The following is a 19703-nucleotide window of genomic DNA, read 5'->3' on the forward strand; positions in this document are numbered from 1 at the left end:
GGGGACGCAACAGGGGGCTCAAGAGGTGGTGCACACCTGGACACCACTGGCGCACACCTATTTCATATTTGTGGTATGCCCGGAAATTTTCCGGAACAGCCCGCTGCGGCAGCGCAGCTGAGCCCGGAAAATTTCCGGGCATACCACTCAATGGGTTAATGGAACAGCATTGACCAAATGGATGGAAAGTCATTTATCTGAAACTACCCGCTGGTTGTGTCCCACCACCTGTGATCTGAACCCTGCTTCAACCAAGCTTCTAATAGGGTGTATGGACATTATCAGACCTGTATTTGTAAAGATAGTTCATTGCTCTTTGCAGACAGGCATTTGTGCTGAACCTCTAAAGGAAGCAATTGTCAGTCTACTTCTCAAAAAGCCTGTTTTGCTTATTGTCCATTTTAAGAAAAACAAATTTGTCTTGCTTTCAGGTCTGAATTAGACCAAAAGTCCCTTCCCAGGCCTCTATACCTAAATATCCATCTACCAGGAGCCAATAACATTGCAAAACACACTCGATAGATCCTGATAAAGTAACAGGCATCATGCAAATTTTATATCTACAGTATATCAACTGGGTGCAGGCATCGGAGGCATACTGGCACTTAACAGAAATGAACATCAGTCAGTGTTGTCATGTACTTTCTAAAATATTATTTTATAAAGGGTATCTTAAGACATTTATTGTTCTTACATTATGCAATTATCACAATGCCATGCTGCCCCTTTGTCTGTGATTACGATCAAATGCTCATCAATAAGAATTTACTTAAAAAAACAATTGTCTATTTTGTATCATCTTAAAGAAACTTTTCATGTATCCGCTAAAATTTCCATTCAACAATCGTCTGAGTCATATTAAAATGAGAAATACAAATCCCCTCTGTTTCCTCTTTTTATTAGTCATAGGCTTTTCTCCCTTGACCACGGTCTCTAATACTGGGATCTGTTTCGGCTGGGTGGATTAACAGAGTGGAGACAACCCTTACATTGTTCTAGCCATGAAAGGCTCAGTCGTGCTCTGTGAATTGACACAGATCACGTTTGCCAATGTCATGTGTTGACCGCTGTACCAAGGTATTCTTTAGTTGTGTCCTCAGTTTCCTCAGTTGACTCACATCCAAAGAGCGCAGAACGCTTCCAGGACTGTGGTCCAGGGCTTTGTGGCTCTGTATCGCCAACTGGAGCGGAAAGCCAAGGAATCTGTGGAATACCATCTCTACAAAGTGCACACGCAGCAGATTTTCTGTTGAATCATTACCTTCACATTTGGGGTATACAAGTTCCTCAAGGAAGCCAGAGCCGCTGACAAACCATCAGTGCTGTAGCCAATCCATAGGGCCTGCAGGGTACTGGACGACACCCCGTTTTTCTTACTGAGTCCCTGAAACAGTGAAGCAAGAAAAAGAAGAAATCTTATAGATTACACAGGTCCTGTAGCTTAAAACGGCACTGAATAAAGACAGGAGAAAACTCTGTATTTTATAAATGCACCAAAAAAAATGTAATGCAATAAATTATACGTAACTATACATCTATACATATACCTTTTACATTAACTACAGTTGTAAAAGTCAGTAGCTAAACACATATTGGGGAATATGACTAGTATAACGTAGTATTTATGGTAATATGCCACAGGAGGCGAAAGCTAGCTACAAGTGCCAGAAGCGGTTGGGGTGACAATTGCATAGGTGCGTGTGTATAATGCGGGGGTGGTAACTGATAAAGGGGATGATGTATATGGGGTGTTTTGGGGCTATATTCTAAGCGATCTATCGCCATCGCCTGCAGGGACACTATCCTGCTAAGATCACAGCATTTTGCTAATTAGTGTAGGCAAAAGGCTGCTCCGCACAGATTGCTCAGCACACATCACGGGTGCATTGCAGGTGTGCAGGGATGTGTGCTGAGCGATCCGTGCTTAAACACGTCACTCAGCACCGGTTTCCCGGTTGTCCCGTGTACGGGGCTTTAGAATACAGCAGCCAATATTTACCCTTCACAGAAACAAAATAACTTCCCCAAATCTAACTCTCTCTGCACATGTAACATCTGCCCCACCTGCAGTGCACATGGTTCTGTCCATGTCTGATGCATCAACCCCAAACTGCTTAAACTGCTCCAGGCAGTTTGGGAGGTCAACCTCCTGATCCCACAGAAGACCATACACAATGAGCAATTCCTAGCACAGTGTGTACAGGGGTGGCATTAGGTCAAGCCGGGAACACGCTTCTCAGTACCCAGCTCTATATAGCATCAAGCTTTATTTTCATGTTCAGACTAGTTACCAACACATCAAAATGATGGAACAATGTAACACTAATGTCGCGCACAACACTTGAATTCCACCCTATAGTGGTGAGGCCTAACTTAGCCTTTTATTATACAGTATGGGGACAGGAACCTTATGAAGGTTCTCACTGTTGCTACTAAACGTTAGTAGAGCTCTGTAGCGCATTAATGAAAACAGATATAATTATAAATTCTAATTGTGCAAGAGCTTGTGGTAGATGCATGGCTTTAGCAAATTGCTTCCCAAGCCGCGTGAGGTCTTGTTTACAAGTCAGTATGATAGACAATAATGGCATCATGTATATGGATGTTGAAATGAAGGTATTAAGAGGTTAAAATGAATTTAAACAAGCACTGACACATACAGTACATGCTTTCTGCCAAGTGCCTCAATATCCATCAATACGGACACTGCTGTAGCATTCAATAGCACTAACGTACAGTATATGAACGTCTACAGCTGTGGTAATTAAGCACATTACTTGAGCCTAGGAAAAAGCCAGCATATAACACTTCTGCTGCCATCTCCGTCTACAGTGTCAATTAGACGCACATATTTCACTGGAAGTTTTGCAGAAATCATTTGCTAGAGCTGTCCTGCTGCATGATGGGTGATGCAGAACGTCCGTAATTCCAAGAATATTTCTCTCTGACTTAAGTGCTTTAATGTCTGTGGTTACCAGATTAGTGGCATGCAGCTTGTAAACAAACAATATTTTGTACGGAAAATGAAGCAATAAATTCTCTACTCCTACTTTTCTGTTCATAGTGCATTTAATGGACTGTGTCTGCAAAGAAGATACAGGCCTGTGTGTCCTAGAGGCATTTCACCTGAAATCAGAGACCCTCACAGGGACCAGGGCATGTTTGCATGGTGAATGCAGAATTTCAGTTTTTACTATATTCTGCTTTACAGTCATTACTAGCACAAAGAAAAAAAACGTTCATCTCTGATGCCCCAGGTTACTACTTCATTTTGTGTCAAATATAAATGTATCCAAAAAAAAAAAAAACAACTCTGAAGTTACACATTGCTTCAAACAAGAGTCAGGAAGACATACTGTATCAATGAACAAGTAATACCGCTTTCACACTGCCAAAACGTTTCAAAAACCGGTATTTTTTAAACGGTATTTAAAACGGGTCTGAGCCTTCACATTGCAGTAGATTACAGTTTTAAATACCATTCACATCAGTCAACCCGTTTAATACCCTGAACATGTTTCAAGGCAGAATGCAGGGGACAGCCTATCACAGGTCTGTAATCTGTAGTTTTTACTAAATACCATTTCAGAGCCATTCTCACTGCATAAAAAACGGCTCTGAAATGTGTAGGACTCTGCTTTTTAAATGTTTTGAAATACTGGTTATCTTTAACCGGTAAAACAACTCTGGCACTTTCCCACTGCAGCCTTAAACATTTTGAAATGTGGGAAAAAATGGCAATATATCGTTTAACAAGTGCGGTGTGAAAGGGGTATGAGTAAAAGTTACAGAAGGTCATGACCAAGTCGATTTATTAAAAGTAATTTAAAGGTGTAAAATTTCTTCAACAAATGTCCCACTAGGTAGACCTAAGAATGATGCACTGGTTATGGTCGAGGCTTTACAGATCAGGCATTCATTTTGGTTCTGTGCGCTACATATCTTGATGGAACCAAGTACGTATAAATGACTAATGAAAGACCGACCACCATAAAGACCGCTTTGTTGAGGATGTTCCGGTCTCCCATAGTGTTAAGGTGGCCATACATCAGAAAGATATTGTACCCAATCATACAATCTCAATTGATTGTAAGATGGATTGTATGCAGATTGTGTGCACATCTTGTGTACACAATCATACAATCCATCAGCAGATTGATTGTATGACTGATTGTATGATGGATTGTATGCAGATTGTGTGCACATTTTGTGTACACAATCATGCAGCAGATGGATTGTATGACTGATTGTATGATGGATTGTAAGTAGATTGTGTGTCCAAAAACCACGAAGGACTGCCGAGGATTTTAAGGGGATTTCACACAATCATGAGCGCAATCGATCTTAAGATCAATCTTTCTGATGTATGGCCAGCATTAGAGAGAGTGAGACGGTGACCAAATAGGATTCAGCCTTTTTACTTAACTTCTATAACTGTAAGAAACCAATTAAAATCTGAAGACAAAAGACATTTTGTCAGTCAGCAGGGAGTGTCCACTCTTATACGCAACAGACATGTCCCACCCTAACCTGCATTCCAACATAGGTTAAAATAATAGATTATTTGAATTCAAATGATAACATATGCTAATTTAATGGGATGATACCTGCTAAAATATGTGTGGGATGCAAGCAGAAACTCCTTTCTATATGTTTGATCTAGAACAGTGGTTCTCAAGACCCCACACAGTTCATGTTTTCCAGGTCACCCGACAGGTGCGCTTATTACTGACTGACATTTTAAAAGATCCACAGGTGGAGCTAATTATTTCACTTGGTTCTGGGAGGAGACCTGCAAAACATGCACTGTGTGGCGTCCTGAGGACCAACTTTGAGCACCTGTGATCTAGAATCTACAGGAGCTTCCTTTTGCTGGACCATATCTATAGTGCTCCTGCTGTAGTGGAACCACAAGTACCTGCCTGCCTAAAACATTAGTCATAACACAATCTGATGGGGTCTACACATGGGGCGATTTCAGGGCATTTTCTAAGAGATTTCACTCAATCGCTTAGAAAATGCCCCTACATTGCTCCGTGTGTAGGGGGCCATAGTGATACCAGTGCGCGACCCTGTACGCTGCTATTGCCAGTGATTAATGCTGGATATTAATCTACTTACTCACTGGTCAGGGATAGTGTTCTCACCGGAGAACACCGGCCCTGACAGATCGCTCAACACACATTGCTGACACGTCGCTGTGTGCGGAGGAAACTTGCTGAGCATTCTGAGCGAGCTAGCATAGCTCAGACCGCTCAGCATATCTCCCCATGTGTAGGCCCCATTAGAGCTACATATTGTCCAAACCGGTTACGGAGATTCCGGTAGTCTTCACTTGGTCGTGTAACCTTTATGCAACTTGTGCTTTACAACCAATCATCAATTATAATAAAGCAATGGAGAACCAATCCACATTGTGCACCAGTACCTTAAATATGTGTGCTTTTAAAATATGGTGCCCCAGCTCCATCGTCTGTTGCCGATTTAATTTCCCTTCTTGTCGAGAAAACATGAATGCCAAGAGCGCATGACCACTCCTAAATAAGAGAGGAAATGGTTTACATAGATCCAGTTTGTAACATTTATATACTACTAAGCAGACATGCACAGCACAAATATAATACGCGACACCTCCTTGTTACAACCACAATTCTGCAGATAAAAGGTTGTACACAGTGGTATATGAGATGCTGTCACAAGGTAACGTGAATCATTAAGAAGGCCTACAATTTCCAATAATGATAATGAGGCACGGTTCTATCGCATTCTGCTGCACAACAGATATTTCATTTTCTTTGATTAAGCAAACATTAATGCCATGGGTGTGGTATAGGGTACAGACAGTCGGGATCCCGACAGTCATTAGCCCGACGTCGGGATCCCGACTGCCCAGACTCAGACAGCATGGGGAGCACAACAAAGCCCCTTGCGGGCTCGGTGGCTCGCTATGCTCGCCACCTATTCTATTCTCCCTCTATGGAGGTCGTGGACCCCCACGAGGGAGAATAGCCGGTGGCCGTCAGGCAACCGTCTGTCAGAGTTTTGACAGTCGGGATCCCGATGTTGGGTAAATGACTGTCGGGACCGCGTCCGGCACCCATTGCCATTCATATAATGTATGTTTTTATATTAAACTAAACCTTCACAATGAAAAAATAGATTGTTTTCCCATTTAAGTCTTAGGACACCCTATTACTAACGGAGCTTCACCGGTGATAATTCGTTCGCTGGGGTGCTATCCTATTAGCCCCGATGCTGGCGTCCATTAGCCCCAATACCTGCTGTTATCCAGTATTATGCTTTGCGTGCCTCAGAATAATCCCTTATCAGCTGCCTCTGGGACATAATAGGATGCGTGATAATGAACACCATATCCGGCCATTTTTATTGGCTGAACTAGCATCGTGGCTGAAAGGATAGCATCCTCAGACTTCAGATTTTAATTGATATTTTGAGGATTTTAAAACCAGCTGCCAAAATTTTCATTAATTGTTTTACAATAGCAATAGGCTGGCCTGGGTATATTAACAAAGACCATATTTACCTCCCAGGCCTCACTATGTGGGATTATCCTGATTGAATAGATGCTAATATAGTCATGATGCCGGAAGCGGCAACATTGCTCTAGTGATGACACAGAGACTACTCCTTAATGGCCCCCAGAACCCAGCTGGAGCTCCAGCCACAAGGATTTCCTACATTAGCTCAAAACAGCTACAATAGGAAACATCTTGTGAACTAAAGGGACAAAGGAACTCACTAAACAGATAGGAATATAAAAAATAAAATGCATTATAACTTCTGAATAAATTGCTTTCCCAGTCCATGCCTTCCAATAGACACAAGATTGGGTCAGAATATCACACTTCTTTCAAAGGTTTCCAAATGGAGACTGTATGGCTATGCGTGATTTTAAACACATGTGGCAACAGGTCTGACTGACCCACCTGAATTCAATAATCAACAGATGTGGCCAAATACCTTAATTTATTAATTATGTGAAGTTGGAATTCCCCTATAAAGTACTGTATACAGTACGTTTACTCTCATTTTTTTAGCCCATATTCCCCCATTTGATAATACAAATCTGCGCTCGTCATTCATCTGACGTGGTTTTATTTTTTAAAAATCTTTCACCTTTGCTCTGCTAAATGTATCGGCACAGCAGCGCTTTCTGTATCTACCTGTATCTGTCATCACCCATCTGCTACTGTAGGCTCAATACAGCAAGCAGTGCAAATGTGCGGGTTCCTCGTATATTTGTGCTGCTCGGCTGCATGAACATGGCTCAATAATATAGATACCAATGCATGAGGACAGTAGCACAATGGCTTCATGAAATTAGGAAAAAACGATAAACATTTTTGTATTACAACTTAGTGCCTCTGTTCTCCCAATGGGCCAGATGTACTAAGCCTTGTAAAGTGATGAAATGGAGTGTGATAAACCACCAACCAATCAGCTCCTACCTGTCATATTTCAAACACAGCCTGTGACATGTAAGTTAGGAGCTGATTGGCTGGTGTTTTTTGTCCCTGAATTTTATCATTTTTTTTAAACTTAGTACATCTGGCCCAATGTTAGCTGCTTATTGCTCCACATGCTGCATCTCTTATATGCCAAGTTTGTTAAAATTCAGTCTCTTTGGCAAACCTCCCATTTCACCCTAGACCTGAAGTCTTCTGCTCTCTAGTTTTTCCTGGGTTTCCATGGCTTCGTTTTTGGTTGTCAGCATGATATTTGTGTCTATTATTATAACTGGTTGTGACAATCCACTTATTTTATTATGTTTATAACACCTTGTTTTGTCTTGGTTGCTTAGATTTTGTTCTTCTTCCTATTATGCATGTTTTCTCTGTTTGTCTGTGTGTTTTATGCAGTGTTTTTCTGGTACTTGTGAGTTATCTGGGCTGCCGATTTTTTGATTGTATGCCTTAAGTTAAGGCATACAATCAGATGCGATGCGATGCGATATCGCATCGCATCGCATCGCATGCGACCATCGGATGCGATGACCCGATTTTTCCATAGGAATCAATGTTAAAATGGACTGAGTCCATTTTAACATGGAATTCAATGGGAAAAAGGGGTCCTTTTCATACCCCTACTATCCAAGTGGGCATGGAGTTGGATATAAACCTGTGGCGAGCGTAGCGAGCCACCGAGCCCGAAGCGTGGCGAGCCCCGCGAGGGGACGGTATTCTGTGTCCCCTCGCGGGGCTCGCTACGCTTGCCACGCTTCGGGCTCGGTGGCTCGCTACGCTCGCCACAGGTTTATATCCAACTCCATGCCCACTTGGATAGTAGGGGTATGAAAAGGACCCTTTTTCCCATTGAATTCCATGTTAAAATGGACTCAGTCCATTTTAACATTGATTCCTATGGAAAAATCAGGTCATCGCATCGCATCGCATCCGATGGTCGCATGCGATGCGATGCGATGCGATGCGCCCGATCCGACCCGATTTAGAAATCGGCAGCCCGGATAACTCACAAGTACCGTTTTTCTTCTTCTAACCAAAAATTTAATAAAAATACTCAACTAAAAAAAAAAAAAAAATAGCTAAGTTGATCAAACTTTTTTCCAATAAGCAGCAGGAGAAATCTGAAGAATCATTTCCAAATCTTATCCATTGGGGCACAGTTTATAAACTAAAAAAGTGGCCTTCTGCAGGTTATACTCTTACCGTGGCTCACACAGGAACTGCGTGCTCTCTCCGTCCGCTCTCCATACAAGCCATTCTCTAAAAGACGGGTGACAAAACATGCGAGTCTTGTCCCTTCTCTTAATTAAGAAGCATGACAGAAGATCCATACGCTGCTGAAAATCTTTCCAGTTCTGCTCAACATAAACACTGCCCGCATTGATGGCCTGGAAAATCTGTTCATCCGTCATAGGGTGTAATGAGGCCAGAGCCAAGTTCAAAACTGGAAGTGCTTTCTCAAAGGCTGAGTTAGACATGAACTTCATATTGCACTGGAGCAGGTAAAGCTCGGACACAGATACCGGGACCACTTTATAACTCGAGCTCTTGATTACAAGGTGGCCCCTTTCAAAAAGATCCAAAGTGAGCTTCAGGTAAAGGTAGGACCCCTGGCTCCTCGTCACCAAGTGATCACTCAGTTTGCTGAAGCTGGTGGCATCTGTTTTGCCGTTTAAAGAGATATTGTTAGCAATTTCCTGACTTGTGCTGTGTCTGTATTGTATATAGGCGCTCAGGTCATTGTAGATGTCTTTGTTCTCTGGAAAATCATCTAAGGAAATCTTGGACGAGGGCAGTGAACTCGTTATTTCCTGGAATTAAAATAAAAAAAAAAACACACATTTGTGAAATGAATTACAGTAGAATAGAAACAGATATCAGCCCTTCCTACTGTCGATGAACTACAACTGCCAGCATGCTCAGCCAGCCCCCAAATGAGTAGTTTGGTAGCAGCTGCAGTGCCGGAGGCTGCTGAAACATTGGCTTACACAATCGGCAGATGGTTAGCTGCTTTTAAGAGATAAATAAAAAAAAAATAATAATGCATCTGTTGGACACCAAGCATATGACTAAACCACTTCACTTCCTCAAACGTTTTTCCATTCCACAAACTGCATTTAGCAAATTGCCTGGCATACAAACACAAGCAAGTAATGTGATCACCAGGATCAACAACGACTTACAGATATTATGGCAAATGAAGTGGGATTATGAGAAAGACATTAATCCAGAGATGAGAGAGAAAAACTGACAGAGCACTGCAGAGAGATCGCTCTGCGGAAAGAATTGTTTCTCTGGAAATACCTAGAGGTCATATCTGTCTGTGTGTGAAACATTTGTTTTATTTGGTGGTTTAAAAACTAAAATAAATAATACAATTCCCCACGGTTTTGAAAAATCTGAGTTTCAAAAGCTTAATAAACATCTAGTGCGATGGAAACGGCCCAGATTTTATGAACTGAAGGGTACCTTCCCAAGAGTTTGTCAATGGAAAGGTTAACGCGGAGATAGTACATTTTGTTTTTCTTTTGTACAAAATTCATCACTTGACTCCTTCGCTCCAAAATTATACCTTGTTTTTTTTTTTTCAGATGACTTTGGGATTACTGAAAATAGCAATAAAGGCCCATACACACTGGGCGACTGAGCTGAAAGCCGTTAAAAACAGAAAGTTTGAGCGGCTTTCAGCTCAAAGCCGCCCAGTGTGTATGCCCCAGCAATGATCGGTGAGCGCTGCTGCGCGCTCCCGCATCATCGCCGGGAAAGCCGCTCATCTGCTTGTATTACCAGCAGATGAGCGGCTATGAGGACAGCTTTGCATAGCGCTGTGCTATGCAAAGCCGCCTTCCCCCTGCTGATGGCACCGGGCATGGGCAAAGCCGCTCAATGTGTATCCCCCCCCCAGCGATGACGGCGGGGCAGATATAACATGTGCAGATAGAATTAGATTTGGGTGGGGGTTTTCTTCAAAGTATTGCAGTGTAGAAATAAAGCAGTCAATATTTTCCCTGCAAAATAACTCACCCAAATCTAATTCTCTCTGCACATGTTACATCTGCCCCACCTGCAGTGCACATGGTTTTGTCCATTTGAGAAGAAATTTGCCTCTAGGAGTGAACCAGAATAAGGCCCTTAGTAATTTTGTCTGTGCAAGTGTGTGTGACTCTGACCCTTCCAGAACTGTGCGGTCACACACCCTCCCTGAAAAAAAGTGGGCACAACCTGCATTTCTCCTGACACTTCCAGAAAATGAACGGTTACCACCGACAAATGCCCACTTCCAGTCTGCCAAATTGCGTTTACATTATATGCGGATTCGTACATCTGTGCAGTTGTTTGATAACAGATAGTAAACACCAAGGTACTTTCATATACAAGTGCACTCGAGATTATTTAAGAAATTAAAAGAAAATAAATGATTTACTTCATAATCATTGCCAGCAACTGTCAAGGGAGGACTTTTAGCCATGTATTTCCCACCATCTCAACCCCTGCAGTGCTTAGGACGAGTTCCATGCGTCCTTAACAGCAAAGGGGTTAACAAGTGATGACTGCACTGCACCCATTTGTGGAAAACACATACAGAGTGTGGACACAGAGGCTATGTGCTAATGATCAAGATTAAGACTTAAATGCACATGGTTTTGGTATTACAACAAGTAAAACATTTCTCTTTTTTTCCCCTCATTTCTATCTGGGGTACAATCAAAAATAAGCAATGCTTCCTACTAGTATCCCACAGATTCTCATCATGTGAGGTTGCTGTATGACATCAATTTGAATTGTGTCACCACTAAAGCGTAATATCTCAGTGAACAAATACATCTTTATTTATACAATACTTTGCTTTTTTCAATGAGGGCACCGATCCAGATCCTCAAAAATCAGAAGTATAAAATTTATGATAGATGCAAGCAGCATTGGAAAATGACAGTTAATTTGTCAGATAAAACCTGAGCTGATGTATTATCACTTTTCAAATTTAGCAGTACAAGCTCATGTCTACATCAACATGCTCGGACATGCACCGTTTGTGGGAGTTGGTCTGTAACCTTATTCCGACCTCTCTCAAAAAGAATGTGGGTGTAAGCGGTAAAACCAGACACAAGAGAAAGAACAACAGGTGCGAGGTTGGGCAAACTTTTACAGTCCAGTTGTAGCAGACCTCTCTATTCCAACATGTCCAGGGCACTGGGCATCACTGGGTATGCAGCTCTGCAGCTGCTGGCTGGCAGATATAAAATCAAGTGTTATCGAACCGTTCCGTGAAAAAAAGGAGATGACTGACCGACAATGTCTTGGTCGGCAGTCAATAGGTTGACACCAAAAGGTCGACAGGCACAAAGTCAAGAGAGACAAAATGTTGACAAATGCTAAAAGGGTTGTTTACATTTTTACACTTTGTCATACACCCTACGGATTGGGAATGGTAGAGTGCACCAAGCACAACAGTAGCGGAGCAAGGCACCTGGCCTGTTCACTTGCAATGCAAGGGGCCACTGTACACAGACTGAGGGTCCCAATGCTCAGTTGTCATTATGGACCCCAGAAAACCGTTTAAACGCATATCAACATTTCCACATTTGGTTTACCTGCAAGTTAGTCCGCACGGTCAAAATAAGCTTAATCCAAGGTGGAAAGTAGGAAATGATTTTACTAATAAAGGAAGCGATGGTGTCACCATAATCAGGCTTGTGAAATTCTGCTTCATTTAATCCATCCACCAAAATGAAGAATTCGTCCTCTGGGATTTTTCGCTCTGTGTAAATTAAAAAAAAATAAAATAAATATAACTACACCAATCTGTCTGGAACAGGTTACAGTAGGAAACCCTGGCTTCATAATGGTACAGAATAAAATGTGTTGTGCTACTCAGGGGTGCCGGCAGTGATGCCGGGCCCAGGTATAAAAAACAAGGGGTGTAGTCACTGGGAGGGGGCGTGGCCACTCACATGTAAAAAAAACAAAAACATAAATAATAGCAGGGACAGCGGCTCAGGGAGAGATGGACAGGCTGCCTCTCTCACCAGCTCAGCAGACAGCACTGAGCAGCGTGTGCTGAGCTGGGGAGAGAGGCAGCTGTAACAGCAGCCTGTCCTTTCTCCCCCCTGCCCAGCTGTCTGCAACAGGGGAGCAGGACCCAGGTCGCCTCTTCAGACCCAGGCAAAAAGTAACCCCCGCCCCCCACTCGGCACCACTGGTGCTCTTGGTAAATGTTTCTGTAAAACAAAGATTGACTCACCAAAGGAACAATGGATGGAGAAAGCAGTTCATCTCTCAACTGTGTGTTCGAGCCACAAATTTAAAGCATGGGCCTAATTCAGAGGTGGACACGTTTATTCTTAGCGGCCTAAGGTCATCGTAAACCAAGTCCTCAATATTTAAAACAGAATACCGAATGCTTATGCTCCACTACAAACACCATTGTTGGCCGATACAATCTTTGTGACCACAAATGATGGTGCCACCACCAGTTCAATTATGGATGACCAGAGCAGTAAATTCCCCGTGGCTGTAGCCCACTATTCCCCCTTTCCCACATACCTCGCCGAAGATTAGTCATTGGTTCCAGAACTCCTCTTCTAAAAGCCGTCAAAGGGTCTTGTACACAGGATCGCAGGCTAAGCATACTCTGCAGGTGAGGCTCTCTGATAAGCAGGTCCCTGTAAGCGGTCAGTTGGTGTGAGCGGCACAGTAAGGCCGCAATACTGTGCACAAACTCTGGAACCAGGCACGTATAGGTGTTATCCGCCTGACAGTAATGATAAGCAACAACCTGCAGACAAGGGATAAGACACACCTGTGTTCATTTATGGAATCACGTAGAAACTCTGAGATGGAAAGATCTACAGTCATTTTTGTAACTTAAGTGGTAGGCTGCATTAGATGGCAGGTTTGCGCTATAAGTAAACACTACAGCAGAGGAGGAGCCTAGAACACCATGTTAAAGAGACAGAGGAAAAGTTGGGTGTCAAAGGAAGGGTAAGTACTGATGGAGCAATAACCATTAATACCCCTAAATATCCCTGGTTTTTGCACGGAAGCGCACAAAACCGAAGATTTTAGGCAGGTGGAAACGTTCACGGTTAAAATAACCCAGGTCCTGAGATCCGGCATTTCAACCCAGGTAGCGACTAGGGTTGAACACGGGTTTAACTCGGGTCATTGTGTAGTGTAAACATGTAACCTGGGTCGATGGTCCCATTCACTACAATGCAAACGCCGGCGCTGGGAGCTGATCTCATCTCCCAGCGCCTCCCCGACCCCGCCTCCCAATGACATCACCCACCCGGCATTATGCCGGTTGGGGACTCTAATGTAAAAGGGTTCACAAGCCGGGTCGCACCCAGATTGGAGCCGGGTACAAAATCCCGGGAGCGACCCGGCTTGTAGATGGAAAAGGGGTAAGTCAACACTTTTGGGATAAAGGTTTTCTCCAATAATTCAACATGATCAGTTCCGCCTCTTTCCACAATCACAAAAAAAAAGATCACTCATTGAACAATATGTATATGGTGCACAACTGCTTTCGGAATCATGTGAAATCTGGTAGAATTGGGCACAGTAGTTTCCATAAACTGCAGATGTCGTCTCCAGCACAAGCTCAATGATGGAGCTACCTTGGAAGCCAGATGCTTTAGTGAATCGTCCATCAATTTTTGGTGCTCAGGACTTTCCCGGGAACTCTGCATCTTCATAGTGTTCATAGTGCCGCACATATTGAGGCTCAGCGGAGAGGTCTGAGACAGTGGGATGTCCTGAGAGTGCTCATTTCCTATGTAAATGAGAATAAAAACTTATTTTAGTCTTGAGCTAATAAACAGGGCATCTTCAATAGTTACATAGTGCTGACAAAATATAATACGATTTTGCACTACATATATATATATTTATATATACGCGCCTCTCTTTGTGTACAGACGTGATAGGAAGCTCTCGAGCTATTAAGTATCTAAAATAAATGGCCTGTAGTTCTAACTATCAGTTGTGCCAGTGAAACTGGCCCAAAACGGAGTAAGTGTGATTTGTCTTTTTGGCAGCCAGATATCATTTCCATGGAGATCTCTTGTTTATGTACAATGTGAAGGTTTTTCCTGGCAGAGGCTGGTACCTCAGCAGCAAAACCTGGTACCTCATGATTAACCATGGACAGCAACTCCAGCAGAGTTGGAAATGTCAGGAGAATGAATACCTGCCTGTATCTAGGCCAGAGATGCCGTTTATAACTGTATAAATTTATTTTATCATTTAAGATTCCAGGGGCATTTTTAGGGGGAAAAATGCATGTTAGGAGCAAGGTGGAGAGTAAAGTTTGAAGCCTAGTACGAGTGCTGTCCAGGGTAGGCTCCTGAGAAAGGGCTGCAGCACAGTACACAATTTAAATAGGGGAGCCGCACCAACCGCCATTTAGTCCGTTTGGAATGTCAGTTGGTGGCAGTGGGAGTGGCTGCCCTATTTGAATACTATGACCAAGCCCAAGGCTTAAATTCTTCTTGTGCTTGAAGTAGCCAACAATAGCGTTAACAAACCTTTGGGAGATGAAGAGGGGCTATTGGAAGCAATCTGCCTCATGCGAGTCCCATGACAGCTGAGAGCCACCAGTTTGGATATTATTGCCGTCTTCCCAAACCCAACACTGCCTACAATCACGACTCCTCGGTTCTCTGGGACCTCAGACCTTCTCATCTTCTCCTCTATCTCCTGAAAGAGCCAGCCTCTTCCAATAAACACAGAGTCTGTTGTTATACTTGGCACTTCAAACAGCAGCGGCTTCAGAAGAATGTCCTGTGGCTTGTAGGGGACAAAGCGAGCTGCAAAAGGGGATAAAAATAGTTTCAGGAAAAAACAGGGATAGTAACCTCTCAGTTGCCTGGTAGTATAGAGTGACTGTCAAATCTGGCAGAGCAACTTTCCGGTGAGTATACCTACACTTCCCCTAACCCTCCCTGTAGTGCAGCAATGGGGAACCTTTGGCCCACCAGCTGTTGTTGAACTACGCATCCCAGCATGCGCTGCAACAGTTTTAACATTGCCAAATAGCAAAACTGTAGCAGGGCATGCTGGGATGTGTAGTACAACAACTGGAGTACCAAAGGTTCCTCATCCCTGATCTAGTGCTCATCCTAACAACCCCTGTAGCCTAACCCAAACATGTCTACACAATAAATGTTAACAATCAGGGTTCTTCTGGTTGACTCGCTCGGATGCAAATTTTGCATCCTTACATGTCAACCAGATCCCCCTTGCGAATGGTGGTACGCAAGCCCACCTTCGAAAGGCACGTACCTGCGAATGGAGGTTTTACATAGACATCCATTTTCAGCCTGTGGGGGAACACCCACATCGTTCATTGATCGCCGACTATCAAATGACGTGGAACATGCACACAGATCAAAGGTTGCTCAGAAACTGTAGATCTGCGTGCACATTGGGCGAGCAGCTGACATTCAGTGATGTTAGCTTCCTGCCCCCTGCACCCACATCATCGGTCCATTAGCATGAGAACACCCAGCGTTCTCATAGGAACACTCATGAAACGCTGGGCGTTGCCATATGCTAATGGGACCCCCCCGCTGCCCCACACCCTCAGCTCGCAAGGATGGGTGCATGCACCAAGTAAACAGTTTGTTCCCTGTGGCGGCACGCGCCCAACGCATGCCCATGTGCAGAAATGCGCAAAGAGAAACCACGGGCCCTGTGCGAATGCGCGCAGCGGCAGGAATGAACCTGAATAAGTTCCAATGTCACCGCAATGTCTAGGACTACATTCCATTCCTGGGAAACACCGTTACTGAGCATTATCTGATGTTCCTTCACTACTAAAATTAGAACGGTTGCAATTGAATCAGATTTTCTTACATTTGATTTCCTGCTGCACACGTGTCCCAGCTGTGTTATGCCAAGGCATTCGGATGGAGGTCCGCAACGGAGCATTTCTTTGTACATCCAGGTAGCTTAAATCTTCCAGTTTTGTGGAACTCGTGGCTGAAAGAAAGACATGGCTACAACACACAGTCTTGGCAGACGGGTACCACAGAACAGTGATACATAGGGCCTTATTCTAGTTCACGCTTTCTGACAAAATCCTTCTTAGATGGACAAAACCATGTGCACTGCAGGTGGGGCTGATAACCAATAACTAACAAAATGGCAGTTACTTAAGCTTTAATAAACTTTTGAATTTGCTAATTACGGTGTCGGCTTTGCATACTTTTGTTGCCTGTAAAATTTTTTTTTTTTTTAAAACAATTTTTTATTGTTTTGCAAAATAGAGCAGAATAGAACAATACACACAACAAATGTCATAAATAGATGAATACGGTTGTATGACAAGTTTTCAAATGTTGGAGTATGCGTACTTTTCAATAAAGAATTTATAAAATACAAAAATAATGTCATGTCATCTCTGTGAGATCTTCTTAACATATTAGCATTATTCTAAACATCACTCTAATTATAGTAACAAATGGGTAAGGTAGGGTTAGGGAAGAAGAGGGAGGAGATGGAGGGGGGGGGGGAGACATAAGACAAAACCTATCATAATTTCCAGTATAAGGTTCGGTTCTCTCCATATTGTCTACATTTTTTAATAATAAATAGATCTCTCTGGGTCAACATACATCACATTAGAGTGGGGATAAAAGCTATATCTGTCGAAGAAGAAACCAGGTAGTGGACTCAAACATTTTTTGTATTTGTAATTGTACCTGCTGGTCAAGGCTCAATACATAAATTTCCCATTTTTTATAAAAGCGCGGAGCCCCTTTCTCCAAATCCGATCTCAATGCTTGTCTTTCATAAAATAGGGTATTCAGTATAGATTTTTTTAACTCAGTGATAGAGGGACCAACTCCATGAATCCAATGTGTAAGAATCAATTTTTTGGCTAGAGTTAGAATAATGGACAAAACAGGTATGATCTGGGGTTTCCTAGGGCCGAGGTCCCAGACCTGAAAACATAAAAATAGGCATGCAGTCGAGTGCTTTCGCAGTTTCAGGGAATAAATACCGTTTATATAATTGATGACTTTGTCCCAAAAATATCTAATTTTCCTACACTCCCAAAAATTATGAATGTATGAGGCATTGGATTTTTGGCACTTATAACAGGCCCCAGTATCAGTAGGGACATAGTGTGCTCTCTGCGCTGGAGCCATATATGCTCTATTTATAAATTTGGTATGGGTTTCTTGCAAAGCAGCCGACTGCAGATGCCTCATGGAGAGTGATAATTTGTTATATAAAATATTTGCCTCTGGAAGGTCGGGGATATCCAGTAGCCATCTAGTGTGTAGTTTCTGAAGTTGGAAATCCTTCCCTGCCAAAATAAGTTCTGAATATAAATATTTGATCCTATAGCCCAACACATAATCCGGGCGTGTTAAAGATACAATTGGGTCTGTCTGAGTGGTCAAACTCATGGAGGGTGGCTGAGACTGCACAAAGTGCCTTGACTGGAGATACATGTAAAATTGTCTGTTAGGTAGATCGAATTTTTCTACTAATTCAGGGTATGGGCGTATTGAGCCTCCCGGGTCAAATAATGTACGAACATTAGTTATACCCTTGTCTCTCCAGCCAAGGAACTCAGCATTATCAAGTCCCGGGAGGAACTGGGGGTTCCCCCATAAAGTTGTAAATGGGGATGATGTATATTGTCTGTGCAATATTTTATTAATTTGCCTCCAGGACCTGTAAGTGTCCCTAAATAGAACTAGATCTCTGATTGGTTTGGGTATTAACCTTATTGGGGCATGCAACAACGCTGCTGGTGAATAAGGGTGGAATAATTGTTTTTCAAGAGAGGGGGAAGTATATTCTGCCCTAGCTGTGAACCAGTCCGTGATATATCTAAAATGTGTCGCCAGAACAAATGCTTGTATGTCAGGCATGCCAAAACCTCCATCCACCTTGTTGAGTTTTAATCTAGTGTAGGGTATACGTGCCCCCCTGCCCGCCCAGGCAATTGTTGCCTGTAAAATTTAAATCTCAATAAAACATTACATAAATAAGAACAGTTAATGTATATTCTTACTTTGAACCCAATCTATTGCAGTTACAGACTAGAGTTGTGAGCTGCTACTGTATCTTTAATACGGAGCTGTATTATGGTTCCGACTCCACAGTGTCTAGAGAAGCCCTAAACGAAAATGATTTAGAGCCACTGTGAGCGTCCTGAACCCAGACAGCAGAACGTCATGTATTTCTAGCCTTGCTACTGTATATTCCGCTCCTCTCCCCATTCTTGTGATTTGTCCAGCAGTGGGTGGTCCTCAAGAGCCTGATAAATACACTTTCAGCTTTCAACATGAATCAACGGTTCTCATGTTCAGGGTGGCAAACGTGGCGTTAGTTCCGCTCTCTGCCCAGAGAAAGTACATGGTTTATTATCTTATTAAGTAGAAGGTATTTTCTATGTTTGAACTGTGTACAATTCACCTACATTTATCAATTTGACAACAACCTCAATAGTCTGTGATCTTAGGCAATGTTCACAAAAAAACAAATATATGCATGTCCTAAAGATCCCCAAGGATAAATGTTTTGATAGGGCAATCTGACCAGAGTACAGGTGCACCCACACCCAGGATTACGATGCCTGCATACTGGTTATACACAGAGTGCACAGAAGTTACAACTAAGGAGAAAAGAGGCATAAACCAAATATAAGTGACATGAAACAGCCAATGAGGACACGTCATAATATCCCAAGTCCTACTGACACAAGCATTTCCACGCTCCGTAACACAGCTTCAACTAGGCCATCTATAAGTTATGATTGTGTCCTGCAGGTGCGCTACCCGTGATGGAAACCTCTACTAATGGTGGCAGGGCACACTGGGAAGTGTAGTCCATCAACAGCTGGCCACAGATTTGTCTATCCCTGCTGTAACAAATTGTTATCAAAAGTACTAGTCCTTATGTTATAGCTGTTTAAAAGTATGATAAAAGATTAGCAACCCTGCGTTGCAGTGTCAAAATACTATACACCTGAAAGGATTTATATGGCTACACACTTGCAATCTGAGGAAGTTATTCAACCTGAGCAATGAGAATGGCATCTGACCCCACAGAACACTACTCCAACCGGTGTGGTATTCAGACACCTAACCAAAGGGTGACGAGAGGCGAGAGCCCTTACTTCCTGGCATGTGTCACATTGCAAATATCCCAGATGACAACCAAACAACTCTTTTAGTCCAATCAAATTAAACACAA

At 42.9% G+C, this 19703-nt stretch overlaps 1 protein-coding gene across 3 annotated transcripts in view; it reads right to left on the bottom strand.

Annotated features, from left to right (window-relative positions):
* TANC1 (tetratricopeptide repeat, ankyrin repeat and coiled-coil containing 1) overlaps nucleotides 1-19703 on the bottom strand; it is a 224372-nt gene that overhangs the window by 45975 nt on the left and 158694 nt on the right. For all 3 annotated transcript variants that reach the window (XM_083154002.1, XM_083154003.1, XM_083154004.1), the window contains 8 exons: nucleotides 16344-16469; nucleotides 15014-15295; nucleotides 14105-14259; nucleotides 13029-13260; nucleotides 12077-12243; nucleotides 8688-9295; nucleotides 5429-5537; nucleotides 1262-1384 (listed from right to left, as the gene is read on the bottom strand). In XM_083154002.1, coding sequence (XP_083010128.1) covers nucleotides 1262-1384; nucleotides 5429-5537; nucleotides 8688-9295; nucleotides 12077-12243; nucleotides 13029-13260; nucleotides 14105-14259; nucleotides 15014-15295; nucleotides 16344-16469 — 1802 coding nt within the window. The remainder of the gene's footprint in view (nucleotides 1-1261; nucleotides 1385-5428; nucleotides 5538-8687; nucleotides 9296-12076; nucleotides 12244-13028; nucleotides 13261-14104; nucleotides 14260-15013; nucleotides 15296-16343; nucleotides 16470-19703) is intronic.

The sequence above is a fragment of the Crinia signifera genome, chromosome 7 (genome assembly GCF_055691185.1).
Source record: "Crinia signifera chromosome 7, ASM5569118v1, whole genome shotgun sequence".
Lineage (NCBI taxonomy): Eukaryota > Metazoa > Chordata > Amphibia > Anura > Myobatrachidae > Crinia > Crinia signifera.